Source organism: Xyrauchen texanus, chromosome 36 (assembly GCF_025860055.1).
Source record: "Xyrauchen texanus isolate HMW12.3.18 chromosome 36, RBS_HiC_50CHRs, whole genome shotgun sequence".
NCBI classification, from domain to species: domain Eukaryota; kingdom Metazoa; phylum Chordata; class Actinopteri; order Cypriniformes; family Catostomidae; genus Xyrauchen; species Xyrauchen texanus.
Genome location: NC_068311.1, coordinates 9,929,664 through 9,947,307, shown reverse-complemented (window position 1 = coordinate 9,947,307; position 17,644 = coordinate 9,929,664). Strand labels below are relative to the sequence as shown.

The window sequence follows — 17,644 nt, the reverse complement described above, 5'->3', positions numbered from 1 at the left end:
TGCAATGTTAGGGCAATGTCTTTCTTGGCATTTTTAATGTGTTTTCAGGCACCCTTTTTTAATGCTCTGGTTACTAATTTGCCCTCAGATGTATATTTTCTGTTTTAATATTGTCTTGTCAACCTTGATTTCTTGTATCTTTTCCTAACCTAACAAAGAAGTGCCCGGAAACTTGTCCTGAACATCTATTTTATCTAGGCTCCATTATATCTATATTTAAGCCCGAGAAATGGATCATGAATCATCACTTCATAATGTTGATGTTCCTGGAATACACCAGGCATTTATTCAGCCAGGCTTCCATCTCTTATGAAGCTGGATAGGGACATGTCGAAAACAAAAACAAATTAATTATTATGCTTCAGCTTGAACATGCTCTTCAAATGTTATTTTCAGGCCTGGAGCTTCCATCCGGCTCAAAATGACAGCTCCACAGGTGCGCCGTTCGTGCCATTTTGTAGTGAGCTGGAACTGAGTATGCAAACTCATTCTCTGAAATGGTCAGCACTGTGCATGGAAATTATGAGGGTGGCCATCAAATGCTTATGAGGTAGAGCGATTTAGAAATTCTGGAACAGAATTGTTTATATCGATCTGAAATTGTGTGTCATGATAAATCTTCATAAAGCTTCATAAGCAATGTTTAGTGTTGTTAGTGTTATGACATGTATGTTGTTTTTCAGTTTTTTAAAATTTTACAAAAACTAAAAAGCTGACAGCTTTGGTATATTAATTAGGAAATGCTTCGGTTAGTAATGAGGTGTTTAACAGTTGTTGTTGTTTTTTTTTTTATAAAAGAGCGAGCATAAAAATAGTGTAAACAAAGTGAAATAAATATGGTATATTTTTACTCAAATTACTGCACTGTGGCTCCCACTTAAAATATTAGTGGGAGGAACTTTGATGTAAGCTGATAGATCCAAATCAGCCAAACATCCTGCATAATGGATGGGAATGAAATATGCTATTCTTTTTATATATTTGTGCAGGCAATAGCAGTTGAGGAGCTCAGTCATCAACTTCTGTTAGTTATTACATACCTCCCATTTTAAACGTACAAGCTATACACTCACCTAAAGGATTATTAGGAACACCATACTAATACTGTGTTTGATCCCCTTTCGCCTTCAGAACTGCCTTAATTCTACGTGGCATTGATTCAACAAGGTGCTGAAAGCATTCTTTAGAAATGTTGGCCCATATTGATAGGATAGCATCTTGCAGTTGATGGAGATTTGTGGGATGCACATCCAGGACACGAAGCTCCCGTTCCACCACATCCCAAAGATGCTCTATTGGGTTGAGATCTGGTGACTGTGGGGGCCATTTTAGTACAGTGAACTCATTGTCATGGTCAAGAAACCAATTTGAAATGATTCAAGCTTTGTGACATGGTGCATTATCCTGCTGGAAGTAGCCATCAGAGGATGGGTACATGGTGGCCATAAAGGGATGGACATGGTCAGAAACAATGCTCAGGTAGGCCGTGGCATTTAAACGATGCCCAATTGGCACTAAGGGGCCTAAAGTGTGCCAAGAAAACATCCCCCACACCATTACCCCACCACCACCAGCCTGCACAGTGGTAACAAGGCATGATGGATCCATGTTCTCATTCTGTTTACGCCAAATTCTGACTCTACCATCTGAATGTCTCAACAGAAATCGAGACTCATCAGACCAGGCAACATTTTTCCAGTCTTCAACTGTGCAATTTTGGTGAGCTCTTGCAAATTGTAGCCTCTTTTTCCTATTTGTAGTGGAGATGAGTGGTACCCGGTGGGGTCTTCTGCTGTTGTAGCCCATCCGCCTCAAGGTTGTGCGTGTTGTGGCTTCACAAATGCTTTGCTGCATACCTCGGTTGTAACGAGTGGTTATTTCAGGCAAAGTTGCTCTTCTATCAGCTTGAATCAGTCGGCCCATTCTCTTCTGACCTCTAGCATCAACAAGGCATTTTTGGCCACAGGACTGCCACATACTGGATGTTTTTCCCTTTTCACACCATTCTTTGTAAACCCTAGAAATGGTTGAGCGTGAAAATCCCAGTAACTGAGCAGATTGTGAAATACTCAGACCGGCCCGTCTGGCACCAACAACCATGCCACGCTCAAAATTGCTTAAATCACCTTTCTTTCCCATTCTGACATTCAGTTTGGAGTTCAGGAGATTGTCTTGACCAGGACCACACCCCTAAATGCATTGAAGCAACTGCCATGTGATTGGTTGATTAGATAATTGCATTAATGAGAAATTGAACAGGTGTTCCTAATAATCCTTTAGGTGAGTGTATGATATTAATCAATTTAATGTTGCTTGGAATGCAATTTAAGACTTGTACCTTCTTTTTAAACAAACTTGTATATTTAAGTCCTAAATCTTTTGTTTTAATCTCCAGAACTGTGTATTTAACAACAAGAACATTGGAAGCTATACATTGGGTGATCTGTTGTCTGGGAGACCTCATTCAAGATCTGTGCCTTTTAGTATTAGTTTAGATCAAGCACACTTGCAAAATTTGTTTAACACCCGAAATGTTTATTTGTATAGAGCTTTTCAAAAATCCACATCATTTCAAAGCAGCTTGACAGAAAATTATGCTTTAATAGAAAAATCTGTAATATAGTAATGTCTTCAAGTCATAATAGTGCGGTTTAATAAAAAAACAAGCTTGTAAATTGCTCCTTAAAATAAATAATACATAATAAGTCAATTATATTTATATTTAGACCTCCAGTGAGCAAGCTTAACGCGACTGTGACAAGAAACACAAAACTCCATAAGATGTTGGTTAATGGAGAAAAATAACCTTGGGGGAAATCAGGCTCACTGTGAGGGCCAGTTCCCCTATGGCTAATGGATAACAAATATCATAGGATGGCAACCATCAACAAGTCGACACAGCGGAAATCATTTTACATTTCTGGGAGTAATGTTGGGAAAGCAAATACACTACAAACTATACCCATTTATACACACTAGTGTAAAATATTGACTGTCCCTCACATCTGCGTATATGCGCTCGTACATTGGGAGAATCTCACTAATATTTTCAAAGTGGGAGCCACAGTGCAGTAATTTGAGTCACAATTCCACTGCAAGTCATGATGGAAATTTAAGGAATCTCGCACAACTGTTACAGTGCATGTAAATGGGAATGCCACTTTCTCGCAATGAGCCTCTTTCTCACAATAAGTCGCTTTCTGGTGTCCATGTAAAAGTAGACATTATGTGATACTATTAAAGGCTTAAACCTATGGAACATTGTTAGAAGTCTGTAGAGGTTTGTAGTTTCAATAAAACATTGTTTCCAACCAGTTTTACTTCTGCAATATGATGCATTTCGGAGTAAAACAGGTTTTTAAAAATGAAAAAATTTAGGTAAAGATATAGGAATAATATACACAGTTAAAAGTGTATTAAGAGAGTATGTTGGGTCAGTTTTTAATTCAAGTTGATTTTAAAGCTAGGATGCCAAGGTATATACATCATATATCGCACTCACCACAGACATCCTGAGAACCATCTGAAATGCAGTCAACAATTCTGTAAATAATGACAATTTTGTGATTATTTACTCACCCTGACAGTATGCTACTCTGCCCTTCAAATGTCATGTGTCAAACCTGTATAGCTGCTACTTGGAATATAGTGCACATATTCAAATTTATGTGCTTCATTACACGTTTAGCTGCTGTATCCTAGTTAAATGTCCAGCAGGAGGTGCCAAAAGCAAGTGATATTATGTTGTAATCAGACGAGGTTTAAAAGGTGACTTTTATATTAATGTTTTAATGAATAAAATGTATCTCCCTAACCAGGGCTGGACTGGAAAGAGAAATCGGCCCCGGATTTTACATGGCAACTGGCCCAAAAGTTGTTGAGCAGGGGGTGTTGTTCGCTGTCCTTTTCTGCATATCGCGGCACCGTTTTGTGGTCAGTTCTGCATAACGCGGTGGCTAATTTTAGCTTATCGTGGCCCATTCGGTCCGTTTTGTGGCTCGGTTCTTCCGATAGCGAGTCCGCCCCTGATCGGCCCCAAAGTGCGTTGGCCCACCGGGAAAATGGCCGGGATGCCAGATTACCAGTCCAGCCCTGTTCCAAACCTAAAACTTTAACCTGAACCTAAAAAAGTGTCCTAAATGATAAATGTGAGGTGAAAAAAACAATACATGCTACCCTAAACCTATGCCTAAACCTAACCGATGTGTTTTAAAAGAAAATTGAACATGAAAAGCACGCTTACTGAATCAACCACGTCATTTTGTGTCACTTCTATGGCACTTTCGCTTCACTTTCACTCTCTTTTAGAGTGTCCTTGGACTTTTTTACTATTTTGTTACATTAAAGAGTGAAAGTCATACAGGTTTAGAACTACATTAGGGTTAGTAAGTAACAGCAGTTAAATTTTTGGCAAACTATTAATTTTAAAATGAAGACTTAGCCAGTTTGTGAGTGAATACCTCAGTGTTGTTCCCTGTCACTATCATCCTCTCACTGAGACTAAATGACTAATGTGTTTTCCCCACACTGGTTGCATTAACTTATTTACCCAAGTTTGTTGTTCAGCACATACAAAATTGACAGCTGATCTGAAAGTCCTTCAAATCTGGTTTCCATCCCAAAAATAACACGATGATGCATTCTCACTCTCTCCACATGCTGAATTATGCCAGGCTATGATAATGTACCACAGATGGTGAGAAAGCATACAGTGACACATAAACAGAACACAGAATGACATACTGTAGGTATCTTAGCCTGAAATTGATTTATTTGTTCCCATCCCTGTCATGTTATAGCTTCATAGCATAATTAGGGTTTCAAACAGCTTTATTTGTATTCAGAGAGTGCTTGATATACTTTAGAAATCTACTTCAAAAACCCCGTCATCAGCTCGGCTAAGAGACATCTCCACTCTGTTTAGCCATGAGATCATTTTGGAGATCTTTTTTGAAGTCACCCACACAAACAGAGCTGCAACTACGACATGGCATGTTTATGAGATAAACTCCTCCCTCTGTGGCTGTTTTTGACATAAGGTTTGTGCAGAAAGCTCATTTTGCCTATGAGCAGCCAGCAGACACACACTACATACCTCTCCTCTCCCACATTCATTCATGCTCTAGGTGTCTGACAATCACTATGAGCGCAGGAGGAATCGCTGTTTGCTCGAGCAACCTGCTGCACACTATAGAAGGTAGGGCAAGATTGGGCTAAACATTCATAAAGACGATTTGATTGTCTTGAATTTGAGGCGATAAATTATTTTTCCTATTTTATATCTCATTGACATTTCTAATTGCTCAAGGTGGTGTTGGGTTAGTAAAAAAAATTTTTGTTTGTTTTGTTTTTGACATTGTATCTGAATATATTTTGAAGCTTTGCACATTTTTATGGCTGTAGTACTTGATACCTAATACAAATTTTCATCACATTTCTAAGCATCATGTGTATGCTTGTAATATTAAGGAATATGTTTGTAGTGAAGTGTGTGTGTGGGTCAACGTTTGCCTACATTGCGGGGTCCAAATGTCTTTATACAAACCAATATTTTTATATTACCAATACTTCTATTTTTAATATCTATGCATTTTAAATGTATCACCAATTTCCATCAAAACAGTATTATTGAATAATTGTACATATTATGAATTAAGCATAATGTAAAGTATTTAATAAAACATTAATGCTTTATTTATTATAATGTACTTTACTTAAGTTTACTCAATTCAGTTTGATGATTTTTTTTAATTATTAAAATGTGTAAATCTTAAAAATAGACTGAAATATTTAGAAACCTTATTGCAGTTTTAGATTTTAATAAAGATATTACTGAAAATAGTGTGTGAGTGTTTAGGGGAAGAGTTTGGGGATAGAAAATATCACAAGTTCATTATAAAACAATAGAAGTCAATGGCAAGTACTGACTACGATAGAAAAACAAACATGTGCTTTGTGCTTTTGCTTCTTATTACACAGAAAATGCTGTGACTGCTTATTTTTCATAATAATTTTGAGATGCCTAGAATGAAATATTTGAGCAATTCTTCAAATACCTCCTGAAGTAGATCTAGCTACAGCTCTTCTCCTGTATATTTAATGATTTTCATAAGAGTCACATCATCACTGAAACATTCATTCTGTTTAAAGTATCATCAGACGAGAACCATCTAATACAACCGTGTCTGAGAATCAAATAATGTTCTTCATTTCAGCTAACGGAACAGCAGGGAGTCAGCTTTCTACTCCACGATCAGGCAAATCTCCTAGTCCATCTCCCACCAGTCCAGCCAGTTTAAGGAGACGAAGGGTAAGACCCTTTTTATCCAAAGACCTTCCACGTCATTTAATTTGCTCTATTGACCTTGATCTCTTAAATCGCTTAAATATATTTATATTGTGTAAGTCAACATGCTTTCTTTTTATTTGTTGTATTTTTACTAGGTTGCAACCATCAGGCATTTTCAGACCTTTTTTGATTAACCCTAATTTTATTGAAGATGTTTCACAAATTTCTATTCGTAAATACGGTGCTGAATCAATCTGAATTAACTTTGCACACATCCATGCTGAATAATTCCATGTTCACCCAAAATGTTTCCTAGCAACAGCAGATGAGCCTCTTGACCTGGCTGTATGCCTGCTCTAGTTGTAGCTCAAGACTGTCTCTGATGATGATGATAGACCTAAATCATATGGTTTAGCAACACTACCTTCTGTTTGTCCATATACTGCTCGTTGAGTACTAATTGATGGGATAAAAATTAGATTGTGTTCTTCTATACCTCAGAGTCGTTGTATTGCATATATATCAAGAGATTAATGTCAATATTAAAATGCTGTCAACACTGAACTGAGCACCATATATGCTAGTTCATGTTCTGTATATCACAATGGCTAGTTCATATTGGCTCACTTACTGCTCAGATTGTTTATTTGGCAATTTTTTGCATATTTCCCCATACCATAAACTTAAAAAAATATTTAATTTCCTACAATTACAATGCTATTTTTTATTCTATACATATGGCAAAAGATTGTTTGTAGTAGTTTAATTTACTGTAGAAAATGTAAATAATTGTTGTTCTCTGGAATACAAATGCATTGCTTGAAGACAAACAAGCTGCATTTATTTTATTATTTGTGTTTTGCTTCAATGAACTGCCATTGGCCATTTTTAAATTAAAATGTCAGTGATTTGAAATGAAAATCGATATTTCCCTTCCCCTTTTCACAGTATTAATTATTCTCTGCAGATGGTGTGTTTAACACAACCAAAAAAAACTTCTTTGAGTTGAATAACAGCAGGCAGGATATATGTGTCATGGTGTCAGTGCAGGAAACATCAATGAATTTCACCTCACATGCTTTGCTAGTACTGATGTATTCTTAGCACACTTAAGCTGTTTCCATAGAAACTGACTGTTTTCTATAACAAGTCTGGTCTTCGGTTTAGTATGCATTTAAAACAGTAAAACGTATAGTGTTGTTATTAAGCGATAATACATTCAACAATAGTTGATTTAAGTAACACTTGTAACTGAATGTAAAGATAAAAAAGTGTATTTTAACTGGCCTTTACCCACCTTGATTCTTTGACAGAGCTCCCAGCACAGTGGCTCCTCTCTTTCACTGGCCTCCACCAAGGTGTGCAGCTCCATGGACGAAGGTGATGGACTAGGCAGTGAAGGTGAGGAACCTTGAGAACATCACAGCATCATACATAACTAAAAAATGTTTGAAACCTCAAAATCAGTTCTAAATTTGTTGGGATTTGCTGCAATTGTGATTGATTGGACCAGCAAATGTGATCGATTGGACAAATTGAGACATCATAAGGCCCATACATTATCATCGACAGACCTTATTCAACTGATTGCTCAAAGGCCTAACTACTCTACCTATGGTCTACAGTTATTGTTATCGTCATCATAATGTTACATCTTATGTGATCTCTGTTCTTCTAGCTGAGTTGATACAGGATTTTCCTCAGGTTCCTGCCTCCATTGCAGAGAGGTACAAGGTGGGGAGGATGATTGGGGACGGGAACTTTGCGGTGGTCCGAGAGTGTGTGGAGAGATCCACAGGCCGAGAATATGCCCTGAAGATCATCAACAAGAGCAAATGCAGGGGGAAGGTGAGATTATATTAACCATGGATTATGATTCTCTGAAGCATCCTTTTCAATTAACAAATTGCATACAGGTAACATTTTACACTTGAAACTAATTATTCTTTACTTGCTGCCACTACTTACAATGTTTTTTGACATGACCTGTAAAAGTAATTCAGCAGCATCTGTATCACATTGAATGGCTTGTCAATGGCTCATAGGAACACATGATCCAGAATGAGGTATCCATTCTTCGGAAAGTGAAGCATCCAAACATCGTTCTACTGATTGAGGAAATGGACACTTATAACGAGCTCTACCTGGTCATGGAGCTGGTCAAGGTGAAACAACTTATGTCTTTTCACAAACTTTAACTTAACTTAGATATTTCCAGTATATGCTTTTCTTTTACATGACTTCATAAATATTATAAAGACGGTTGTGGACCACTACCTTCCATGTTTAGAAATGTTAAATATAATTGACCAATTGGCTAAGTAAAGTTTTTTTAGTGAGTCATGAATTTGGAATTAAGTCGTGGTGCTCATGCAGGTGACTTATGTTCAAGTTTGGCATGCAGTGTGTGCCAAGACCATTTCCTAGAGACTTTCTCTACTCTGTCTGTCTAATAAATAGAATAAAGCCAGATATACATAGTGTTTTAACCTTTAACCTAGCACATTGGCTCTTTGAGAGAGATTCTCTTAATGGCAGCACAGAGAATGTCCCTAAATAATTAATGAACTTGTATGTACTATATGCTTGTTTGTGTAAACAGGGCGGTGACCTCTTTGATGCTATCACCTCCTCCAACAAGTACACAGAGCGGGACGCCAGCGGCATGCTGTATAACCTGGCCAGTGCTATCAAATATCTGCACAGCCTTAACATTGTCCACCGTGACATCAAACCCGAAAATCTCCTGGTGAGTATAAATGGTGTGAGAGAGAATCTTGTCATTATATAAGCAGAACTGATGTATCAAAGATTCACAAACACAGCCTATATTTACAAATGCAATATGCGTTTCCCTGGATCCAACAGCACAAACCTTAAAAACCTTCTTGAGTAAAGAAAGCTCCACTTAAAGTAATACTGGATCTAGTCCAATAGGACCCATCTAATAAGTTACTGTCTAATAACACTGTGTTAATAGTGGTGTGATTTCTGTAGCCTTGAGCCTTGCACTTGCACAAATATGGGGCGGCTGTGACTCAGGTGGTAGAGCGGGTCAGCCACTAATCATAGGGTTGGTGGTTCGATTCCCGGGCCACAGGACTCCACATGCCGAAGTGTCCTTGGACAAGACAAGTTGCTGCCAATTGCAGGCTAGTGCCTTGCATGGCAGCTCTTCCGCCATTGGTGTGTGAATGTGAGTGTGAATGGGACACAGTGTAAAGCGCTTTGGTAACCTCTAAGGTTAAAAAGGCGCTATATAAATGCAGACCATTTATTTTATATTAATATCCCGTGAAACGTGTAAAGTTGTGGCAGATAATATTAATTCATGCTGTAAAGTATTCTGTGATGCACTAGGCATATTCTGCAGAGATTGTGCATTTTTATTTCCCTCCAGTTTTCCAGCCATATTTATATAAAACTGGAAAACAGACATACCTTGTCTAGAATCCCATGAGCCCCTTTTATCTTCCCCTGTGGCACCTGCTTGTCAGACTAAACACAAAAGCATATAACTTAAATATTTACTTTTTTGTGATTAAACAATTGAATAAGTTGTTTCATGGATCTGAATAGCAGGTCATAGTACTTTGACAAGTCTTTAGATGTTTTAAGGCTGAAACAAACTCTATGCAAGTATGTGAATGCTGATGCGATTGACAGTCCACTGCATTGCTAACGCACATGTTTGAACATGCTTAATACGCATGGTGTGTTTTTTGTGTTACCATGGTGGGAACAAACCTCAGTCCTCAAGGGGGCAATAGAGTTACATTCAAATGTCTGTGCCATTAAACTGGATGTTTTATTATTCAGGTAAGTTGCTATGAATATATTGGCTTTAACTTACTTGCTCATATTCCCTTTAAACTTTTGCTCCACCATAACAGAATGAGTTGAATGAGAAAACTCCTTGCGGCAACATTGATAATGCAACGCTTAAATGGGTTGTCTTATGAATTGTGGTCTGACACATTTCAGAATACAACAATGCATGAAATCAAGCTTGCGTTGCAAAATGTGTCTGTGTTCATGAACTTGCGTAGAGTACATTTCAGCCCTTATGCTGGTGTGTTTACTTTTTAATGTATGTGTTTTAGGTTTATGAGCACCAGGATGGAAGCAAGTCTCTGAAGCTAGGGGACTTTGGCTTGGCAACATTTGCAGATGGACTGCTCTACACTATATGTGGCACCCCAACATATGTAGCTCCAGAAATAATCGCTGAGACGGGGTGAGTCACATATTCATGAGCAAAGGAATACATTATTTAAGTATTGTCTCATCCACAGAGTAGACCAATTTGTTGTCAGTTACAACAAACAGCTTTCTAATAATACCCCTATAAATATTACTTTTTTTTTTTTACTTAAAGGAATATTTCGGGTTCAATACAAGTTAAGCTCAATCGACAGCATTTGTGGCATAATATTGATTACCGCAAAATTTATTTTGACTGAAAAAAAATCAAAAATCTGTGGGGCAAAATCTGGGGCTAATACGTAAACTTTAAAATACATAATGTTTCCAAAGTATAGACACAAGTCGTAAACAATATGTGTGTTAACTTGATTTTAGTGTGATAAAATCACTTACTAACATTTTCTGTGTAAAGTAACAGCCAATTTTACAACTTTGTTGCCATGACAATGTAATGTCAACAAACCCTAATACGACTGTAGAAATTACGATTTAAACAACTTTACAGCTCAAATATATTTATATGCTCATATTGACAACATTCACTTCTGTTATAAGTGTCCAACTGTAACCTCGGTTGAAATAAAGTTTTGTGGTAATCAATAATATGCCACAAATGCTGTCAACTGTCTGCATGAACATGTATTAAACACGGAATATTCATTTAAGGGGTTTGATTTAACTGGGCCCAAGGCCTTTTAAAGATCACTTTTGTTTGAAATATATAACTGACCGAGTGATGTTATGTTGTGTTTCCTCTCTCTGTGACAGGTATGGGTTGAAGGTTGATGTCTGGGCCGTTGGGGTCATAACATACATACTCCTTTGTGGGTTCCCTCCATTCTGTGGGTATGTAGAGTGCTGTTGTAAGCTTGATGATTTGAAATGAGTCTGGCAAAAAAACTATATCACAGCTTACATGTTGTTTTCTGGAATATTTTCAATAGACTACTTTTCAGAATTGCATAGATTGACAGGTTTTTGGAGAAATGTATTAATTTTAATCTCACCAGTTGCTTTATAATACTGTGCCACCTTGAGGATTGTGATATCTTATGCCCTCTTGTGGACAGGTTCTGTATTTTTGTTTCAGTGCAAGCTATACCATTAGTTCGTTCTGCAATTTCACAATAATTAATCATTAGTCTCTTTATGTATTTGTAGAAGCACAGGTGATCAGGAAGCTCTTTTTGATCAGATTCTGATGGGACAGCTGTATTTCCCTTCTCCATACTGGGACAATGTTTCAGATTCTGCAAAGGTCAGTTTACCAGACCAGAGTTTGAAAGTGTGTATGTACAGTATATATGTGTGAGTATTGGAGAGAATAAATCTGATATTATTTTCTCTCTACAGGGGCTTATTACCTGCATGCTACAGGTGGAGGTCCACCAGAGGTACACAGCTCTACAGGTTCTAGATCATCCCTGGGTCAATGTAAGACTTCATCTGTACATTTTTCATGAAACAAAGAGAAAGATTCCAGTGTTTCTGAAGTTTAAATAGTACATTATAAATCATACTATAAAATGCACTGATATGAAATGTTAGAGCTCTGATTATTACCAGGAAACTGATGCTGGTAGACTAGAGAGTTGAATAGTGTTTATATCCTTTCTCAGGATGACAGAATGTTGGAGAATGAGTGCCAGTTGTCTGTGGCTGGAAAGATTAAAAAACATTTCAACACAAGTCCCAAACCCAACAGCAGCACAGCAGGAGTCTCTGTCATAACAGTAAGAATCTTTTCCTTTATTAATTAATGTCTTTCTTTGTCAATGAGTATGTTTACATGGTCAGTTATAATTTAGCTGCTGCAGGTTTTTGCATAGTCGAACTACAGTCTCTCCAAGTATACATGACACCATGCCTAATCTAATAGCTGAAAGAAGGGCGTCAGCTGAGAAAATGACGTAGACGTTTTTTGGTTGACCTTTTGCATCTTTTAGCATGTCGAATAAGTCAGCTAACTAGCTTCTCAACAGAGAGATACAAACAATGGACACAACAACAAGGTAAACTTTACAGCCATGTGCATTCTTTATGCATTGATTTTAGTTCAGATCATATGTACATTATCCGTTGTGCTTCTTTTTTGCTTCTGGTCAGCTGTGGTATGCACGATCACAAGGTTGAGGCATTTGAAAAAACATACAGTATGGCTATCATAATTGTTGACCCTTAAGTGCCCTTCGAAAGCTGTTTTATCCTGTTTGGAATGCAGGGACATTTGTGTTGTTGCTCTTCTTCTCTGCCTTGTGTTGCATTCGACTTCCAGGTTAAATACATGTCGCGCTGCATCTCTTTTTGTAGGAGCATGCACATATCGCCAAGGCCACTTGTGATCAGATTAACATGTATACATGCTGGAGGGAGCCGGGATACAATCGCGTTATCTAGCTCTGTCAGTTCAATTTTGCAGTCGGACTAAAGTGTTTACATGACACTTCAAAAAGATTAATTAGTGCTTTAGTTTGACTGAAATCGAACTTTTAAAGTGCATGTAAACGCACTTAATATTGCCGCTCATGTTTGAAGATTTATTTTCTGCTTCATGTAATCCAGACCAATCAAATCCAATATAATCAAATATGGGTGCACAATTGATCACAATTGAGTGTGTCTTCATAAGTAATGAGAATTCAATGAATGTTTCAGATTTTCAGATGAACACCATTGGCCTATTTACACCAGGTGCAAATTTCGGTCACAAAAAAAACTATGCATTCCAAAGGACCATTTTTTATTTTTTTTTCACAGTTGATTATTTTTTGTTTATGCTGTGAAGAAAAAAAAAAGTGTAATTGTGTCACATCATTCTTAGTGTGAATTGGCCTTAAGTCTATTATTATCATTATTTTACATTGCAATTGAATGTGCACAGAAAAAAATACTTGAGTATAGTTATTTCTGGAAATCAAATTGTTCAAGAGTTTTGCAGGTTGTGCTCTTCTTATCTCAAGCTTTTCACTGCATCATCCTTCAGCTTTCTTCACTCATTCCTCTCCTCTCCTGGCAGACTCCATCCTATGTTCCATTGTTTTCTCCTGCTGTAGCATCTCTTACTGCTTCTGCACTCTTATGTAATGACTGTCAGCACTGTTGTCAGGGACTAAGTCCATTTTTAAGTCCAATTTTACCTTTTTGTATTTCACACATGCTTTGTATTTTTAGACAATTGCATAACATTATCAAGGCACACACAAACAAAGAAGAATGCATTATAAACAAAATACCTCCTTTGAAAATATTTTCACATGCTACTTTTTAAAACAAAATTATTTGTTTTTCACTTTGATTCTTGTTGTTTGTTATTCCATTTTTCTTTAAATATTTTTTTTATCCCTTTTTGTTTGGTTTGCTCATTGCTTTTTATGTTTATTGTTTTATTAGCTTCATTATCTTTAAACAGTTGTGTTTTTTTGTACTGAGTATTTGTAAATGAAACATTTTTCACTCTTTGCTCTTATGTTGTAAAACTGCCTATCAACATTAAACCTATATGAATAATGAACAGCACTTCATAGCTTAGAGCTTGTGCTGTTTTTATAGTGAAGACTAAAACTTGATCTATTGAGTTGCACCCATTTCTCTTTGCTCAGCCAGACAAGGGGTTTACCATCAAGTGTTCAGGGTCTTTGGACTACTACCTGCACCCAGGGATGTATTGGATAAGGTATGCCCATAGAGTGACACAAACTGGCAGTTTTTCCATGGCAACATGCTGGCAGTCTCCATAACCACACCACACTTGGCCTCTTACTATAAAGTACAGTAATGCATTGCTTTTTTATGCCTTTTATGTTTTGCTCAGTCCACATTCTGTGTGGTGTTGGCTATTTAGTTGTGCTTTGCTTGTCAGTCCTTCACTTTTCCAGCTTTGATCCATTCATTTCCATTTCATTGGCATTCATCTTTGCTATCTGAAATGCTCAGATACTGGAAATAGTGTGGCACTACTGGTTATGGGTTACACACTGGCTTGAATATGTGGTTCTATGCTGTCGCGCTTGCACATGTATGTGTCTTGTGAATAGTTCACCATAACACACTTGTTTTGTTTACCTTCTGAAAAGTTTCTGGTGTTTATTAATCGTTTTGGTCGTAAAAATGCTTAAAAATAATGTCCATCTAGCGCGTCTCACACAAGAGTGCTGCACTTTTTAAAATGCATCTAGAAAATCCTGTATTCTGTTTTGTTCATTGCACTGTCTATTGTAAGGAATGCGTTTTGTCTGAACTGTGTCTAATCCAGGTTTTCAAACACTCCACGTCAACTAATGTCAATAGTTCTCTGTTAAAACTTGGGCGCTTTTCAATTGGAAGGTGTCCTTCCTAGACCAGTCCTCCTTAGGCTGGACTCCTCGGCATTCAGTGCTAGAATGAGACGGTCTTGTAAGTGTGCATGGGAAACCATATGCTTAGAACCATGTGATATTTAACATTATATCATTCAGAAAATGAGGGGGAAATGTTATTTTAGCAAAAACAAAATTTCACAAAGCTATAGTCTTTCAAAAAAAGCCTTTATATACTACATTTTGCAACACCTTTCAAATATGAAAATACAGAACCCTAGATTTGTAAAAGCTATTGAACCGTTCAAATTCATGTAATTGACATTTTATTTGTTTATTGTTTGTGCTTTGTATCTTTTAATTTGCTATATTGTCTAAACTGTCCGTTTTATGTCCGTTATTATTCATACAGTATTGTCATTGCTGCAAATGCAAATAAAAACTTGAAGAGAAAAAAAGGTACGTATGCATGGCTGCATCATAAAGGTTTCCGCCTCCACTGTCACGAGATTCGTTCCCCCAATTTGATTATTTATTTAACTTTTTTACAATTTGGGACATGTGCATCCTCCAAAATATGGCAAACAAAGGCTGTGAAACGAGGCTGCCTTCCAAGCGTCCTCACAATTGAGACGGCCTTTGGTGGTGCTTGATGACGCCGCAGCCGAAATATCCAGCCTAACAAAGCTGCAGCCTTTCGATTGAGAAGCTATAATACCCTATATTTGCTTGTTTTTCACACTTTAACAACATGTGCAACATTGAAAGACGAAGAACTAAAATGGTTTGGTATCTGGTCTAAAAGAAAATAAGCGGTATCGCCCATCCCTAAGACATGTTTGTGTTATAACTTTTCATGGAAAACCCCTTCTGTGTCATTGTCTTTAACACACAAATTAAATCCCATTTGACATGCTCAAACTCTTTCCAAGCTTATAAAGTGCAACTGTTCACTGTCACATGCTCTCCTGTTCCCCAGACCACCCCTCTTGATAAGGAGAGGCAGGTTTTCAGACGAAGACGCCACCAGGATGTGAAAGCCCCAGCCCCTCGCACCACCCAGAGCACCTTTCCCTCCAGCCCTGCCACCTGGGACTCTGGCCCTACCCTGTCTCCGGCTGATTTCACCTCAGAGTCTGAGGACATTTCTCCCAGCTCAGCTGAAACGGTCCGCTCACCCACCTCACCATTTTAACACCATACACACAAGAAAGTGAAGGAAACCTAGATGTAAATGGAACGAGATGACAAAATGACAGTTTGTTAATAACTCTTCTGTTGAGGATAGAGTTCAGCAGAAAGCACAACAGAATTGTTTGATATGAGGCACATGCATTTTCTTTTTTGTCTTTATTTTATTTATAACATCAAGTAGATAGCTGTAGTTAGGTGGGACTGGAATAGTGGTTTTCACAGTTTAAAATATGTGTGGGTGAATCTGAATTAGTGTGAAAATAATCTCGCACATTTACAAATTCTTTGGGGGTTTTAATTTTGCCCAAAGAAGAAAACCTTTTGTCTGAAAGAAGTGGTTTGCTCTCTGCACATGTGGTGCTTTATATGTCCTTTATATTTCGATCATCTGCCTTCACATTTTCATCCTAGTAAAAAGCCTCCTCTATTTTTCTTCACTCTATTATTGAATAGAAGGTAATGTATCTAAACATACCTCCCTGTTCAATTCAATGCAAACTTTAAAAAGCATGTCGGCCATCTATACATTACTTTTTATCCCGATAAATAACCTAGGATGTCTTAAAATCATCTTTTCTTTCAGTGAAAAAAAATGTATGTGGGTTTCTACCTTTTTGTATGAACTTTATATATTTTAAATATTTTAGGTTTTTACATTTATTTCAACCTGATAACCTATATTTGCATATTTCAACATTTCCTCGCAGAAACATGTTTTAAGTCTGTTAGGCTGCAGAATGTTCTTTATAAAATGTGTGATATGCCAGAATTGTTTAGACTCTTTTGGATGTATATTTGGCTATAAGAAATGCTAAATCTCAACTGTAACCTAATGCAATGAAGTGAAGGGTGCTGATTTTAAAACACAATGATGAAAATGACTAGAAACTTGTCAGTCCAACGTTGCTGCTATAATCTCTTCACCGGTGAGTTACGTTCTGTCAGTTCCACATACTGTAAGTCATTAATTCTCACACTACTAATTGTACAATATGAGAAAAATGAATGTAAGAAAACTAGCTGAGCTGGCATGTAGCTTGTTTGTTATTCAAAAGTGTAACAAACTGGAATATACTAAAGGCACATTAACATGTCTGCTAATGATTGTGATAATGATATTTGGGGTAAGCATGTAGACATTTGTCTTTTTTAATGTTGAATGTAAGGATCTAAGGAATGTATGGGTTTAGCAGTGACATGATTTGGGAAAATGTACATTTTAATGCATTTTTGTATGTTTTGTCACACAATGGCCAAACAAGACCGATCGGAAATGTTTTAGAAGTTTAAGACAAGAAAAATGCATAAATGTTTTAATAATTATTCACTTTTTGCATTAAGACTCCTAAAACAATTTAAGATCTGTTTATGATAAGATGACTGACTAAGCATCATTAGTCAGAGAGTGTTCATTATCATAAGTGATGTTTTAATGAGAACAATGCATTTATACATTTTAACCATTAAAATCCACAGAAATTTGCATTATTAAAAAAGAAAATGCTTTGCTAAAGTGTTCTATTTGTTTACAATATTTAATGCATTACATATCATGAACTAACAATGAACAATATTTGATTAGCATTTATTAATATTAGTTCATATTAATTTATGCATACACAATTGTTCATTGTTAGTTCATAATGCTTTAATGATAACA

General features: G+C 36.9%; 1 protein-coding gene across 3 annotated transcripts in view; it reads left to right on the top strand.

Annotated features, from left to right (window-relative positions):
* Positions 1–17,547, top strand: part of LOC127629885 (serine/threonine-protein kinase DCLK1-like) — a 51,322-nt gene extending 33,775 nt beyond the window's left edge. For 2 of the 3 annotated variants that reach the window (XM_052107170.1, XM_052107172.1), the window contains 11 exons: positions 6,216–6,310; positions 7,603–7,690; positions 7,968–8,137; positions 8,335–8,454; positions 8,892–9,038; positions 10,393–10,526; positions 11,264–11,341; positions 11,657–11,753; positions 11,849–11,929; positions 12,115–12,228; positions 15,770–17,547. In XM_052107170.1, coding sequence (XP_051963130.1) covers positions 6,216–6,310; positions 7,603–7,690; positions 7,968–8,137; positions 8,335–8,454; positions 8,892–9,038; positions 10,393–10,526; positions 11,264–11,341; positions 11,657–11,753; positions 11,849–11,929; positions 12,115–12,228; positions 15,770–15,985 — 1,340 coding nt within the window. In that variant the 3' untranslated portion in view covers positions 15,986–17,547. Of the gene's footprint in view, positions 1–6,215; positions 6,311–7,602; positions 7,691–7,967; positions 8,138–8,334; positions 8,455–8,891; positions 9,039–10,392; positions 10,527–11,263; positions 11,342–11,656; positions 11,754–11,848; positions 11,930–12,114; positions 12,229–14,094; positions 14,169–15,769 lie in introns of all 3 variants that reach the window. The other variant, XM_052107171.1, reaches the window with a different exon arrangement.
* Positions 17,548–17,644: the final 97 nt, after the last annotated feature.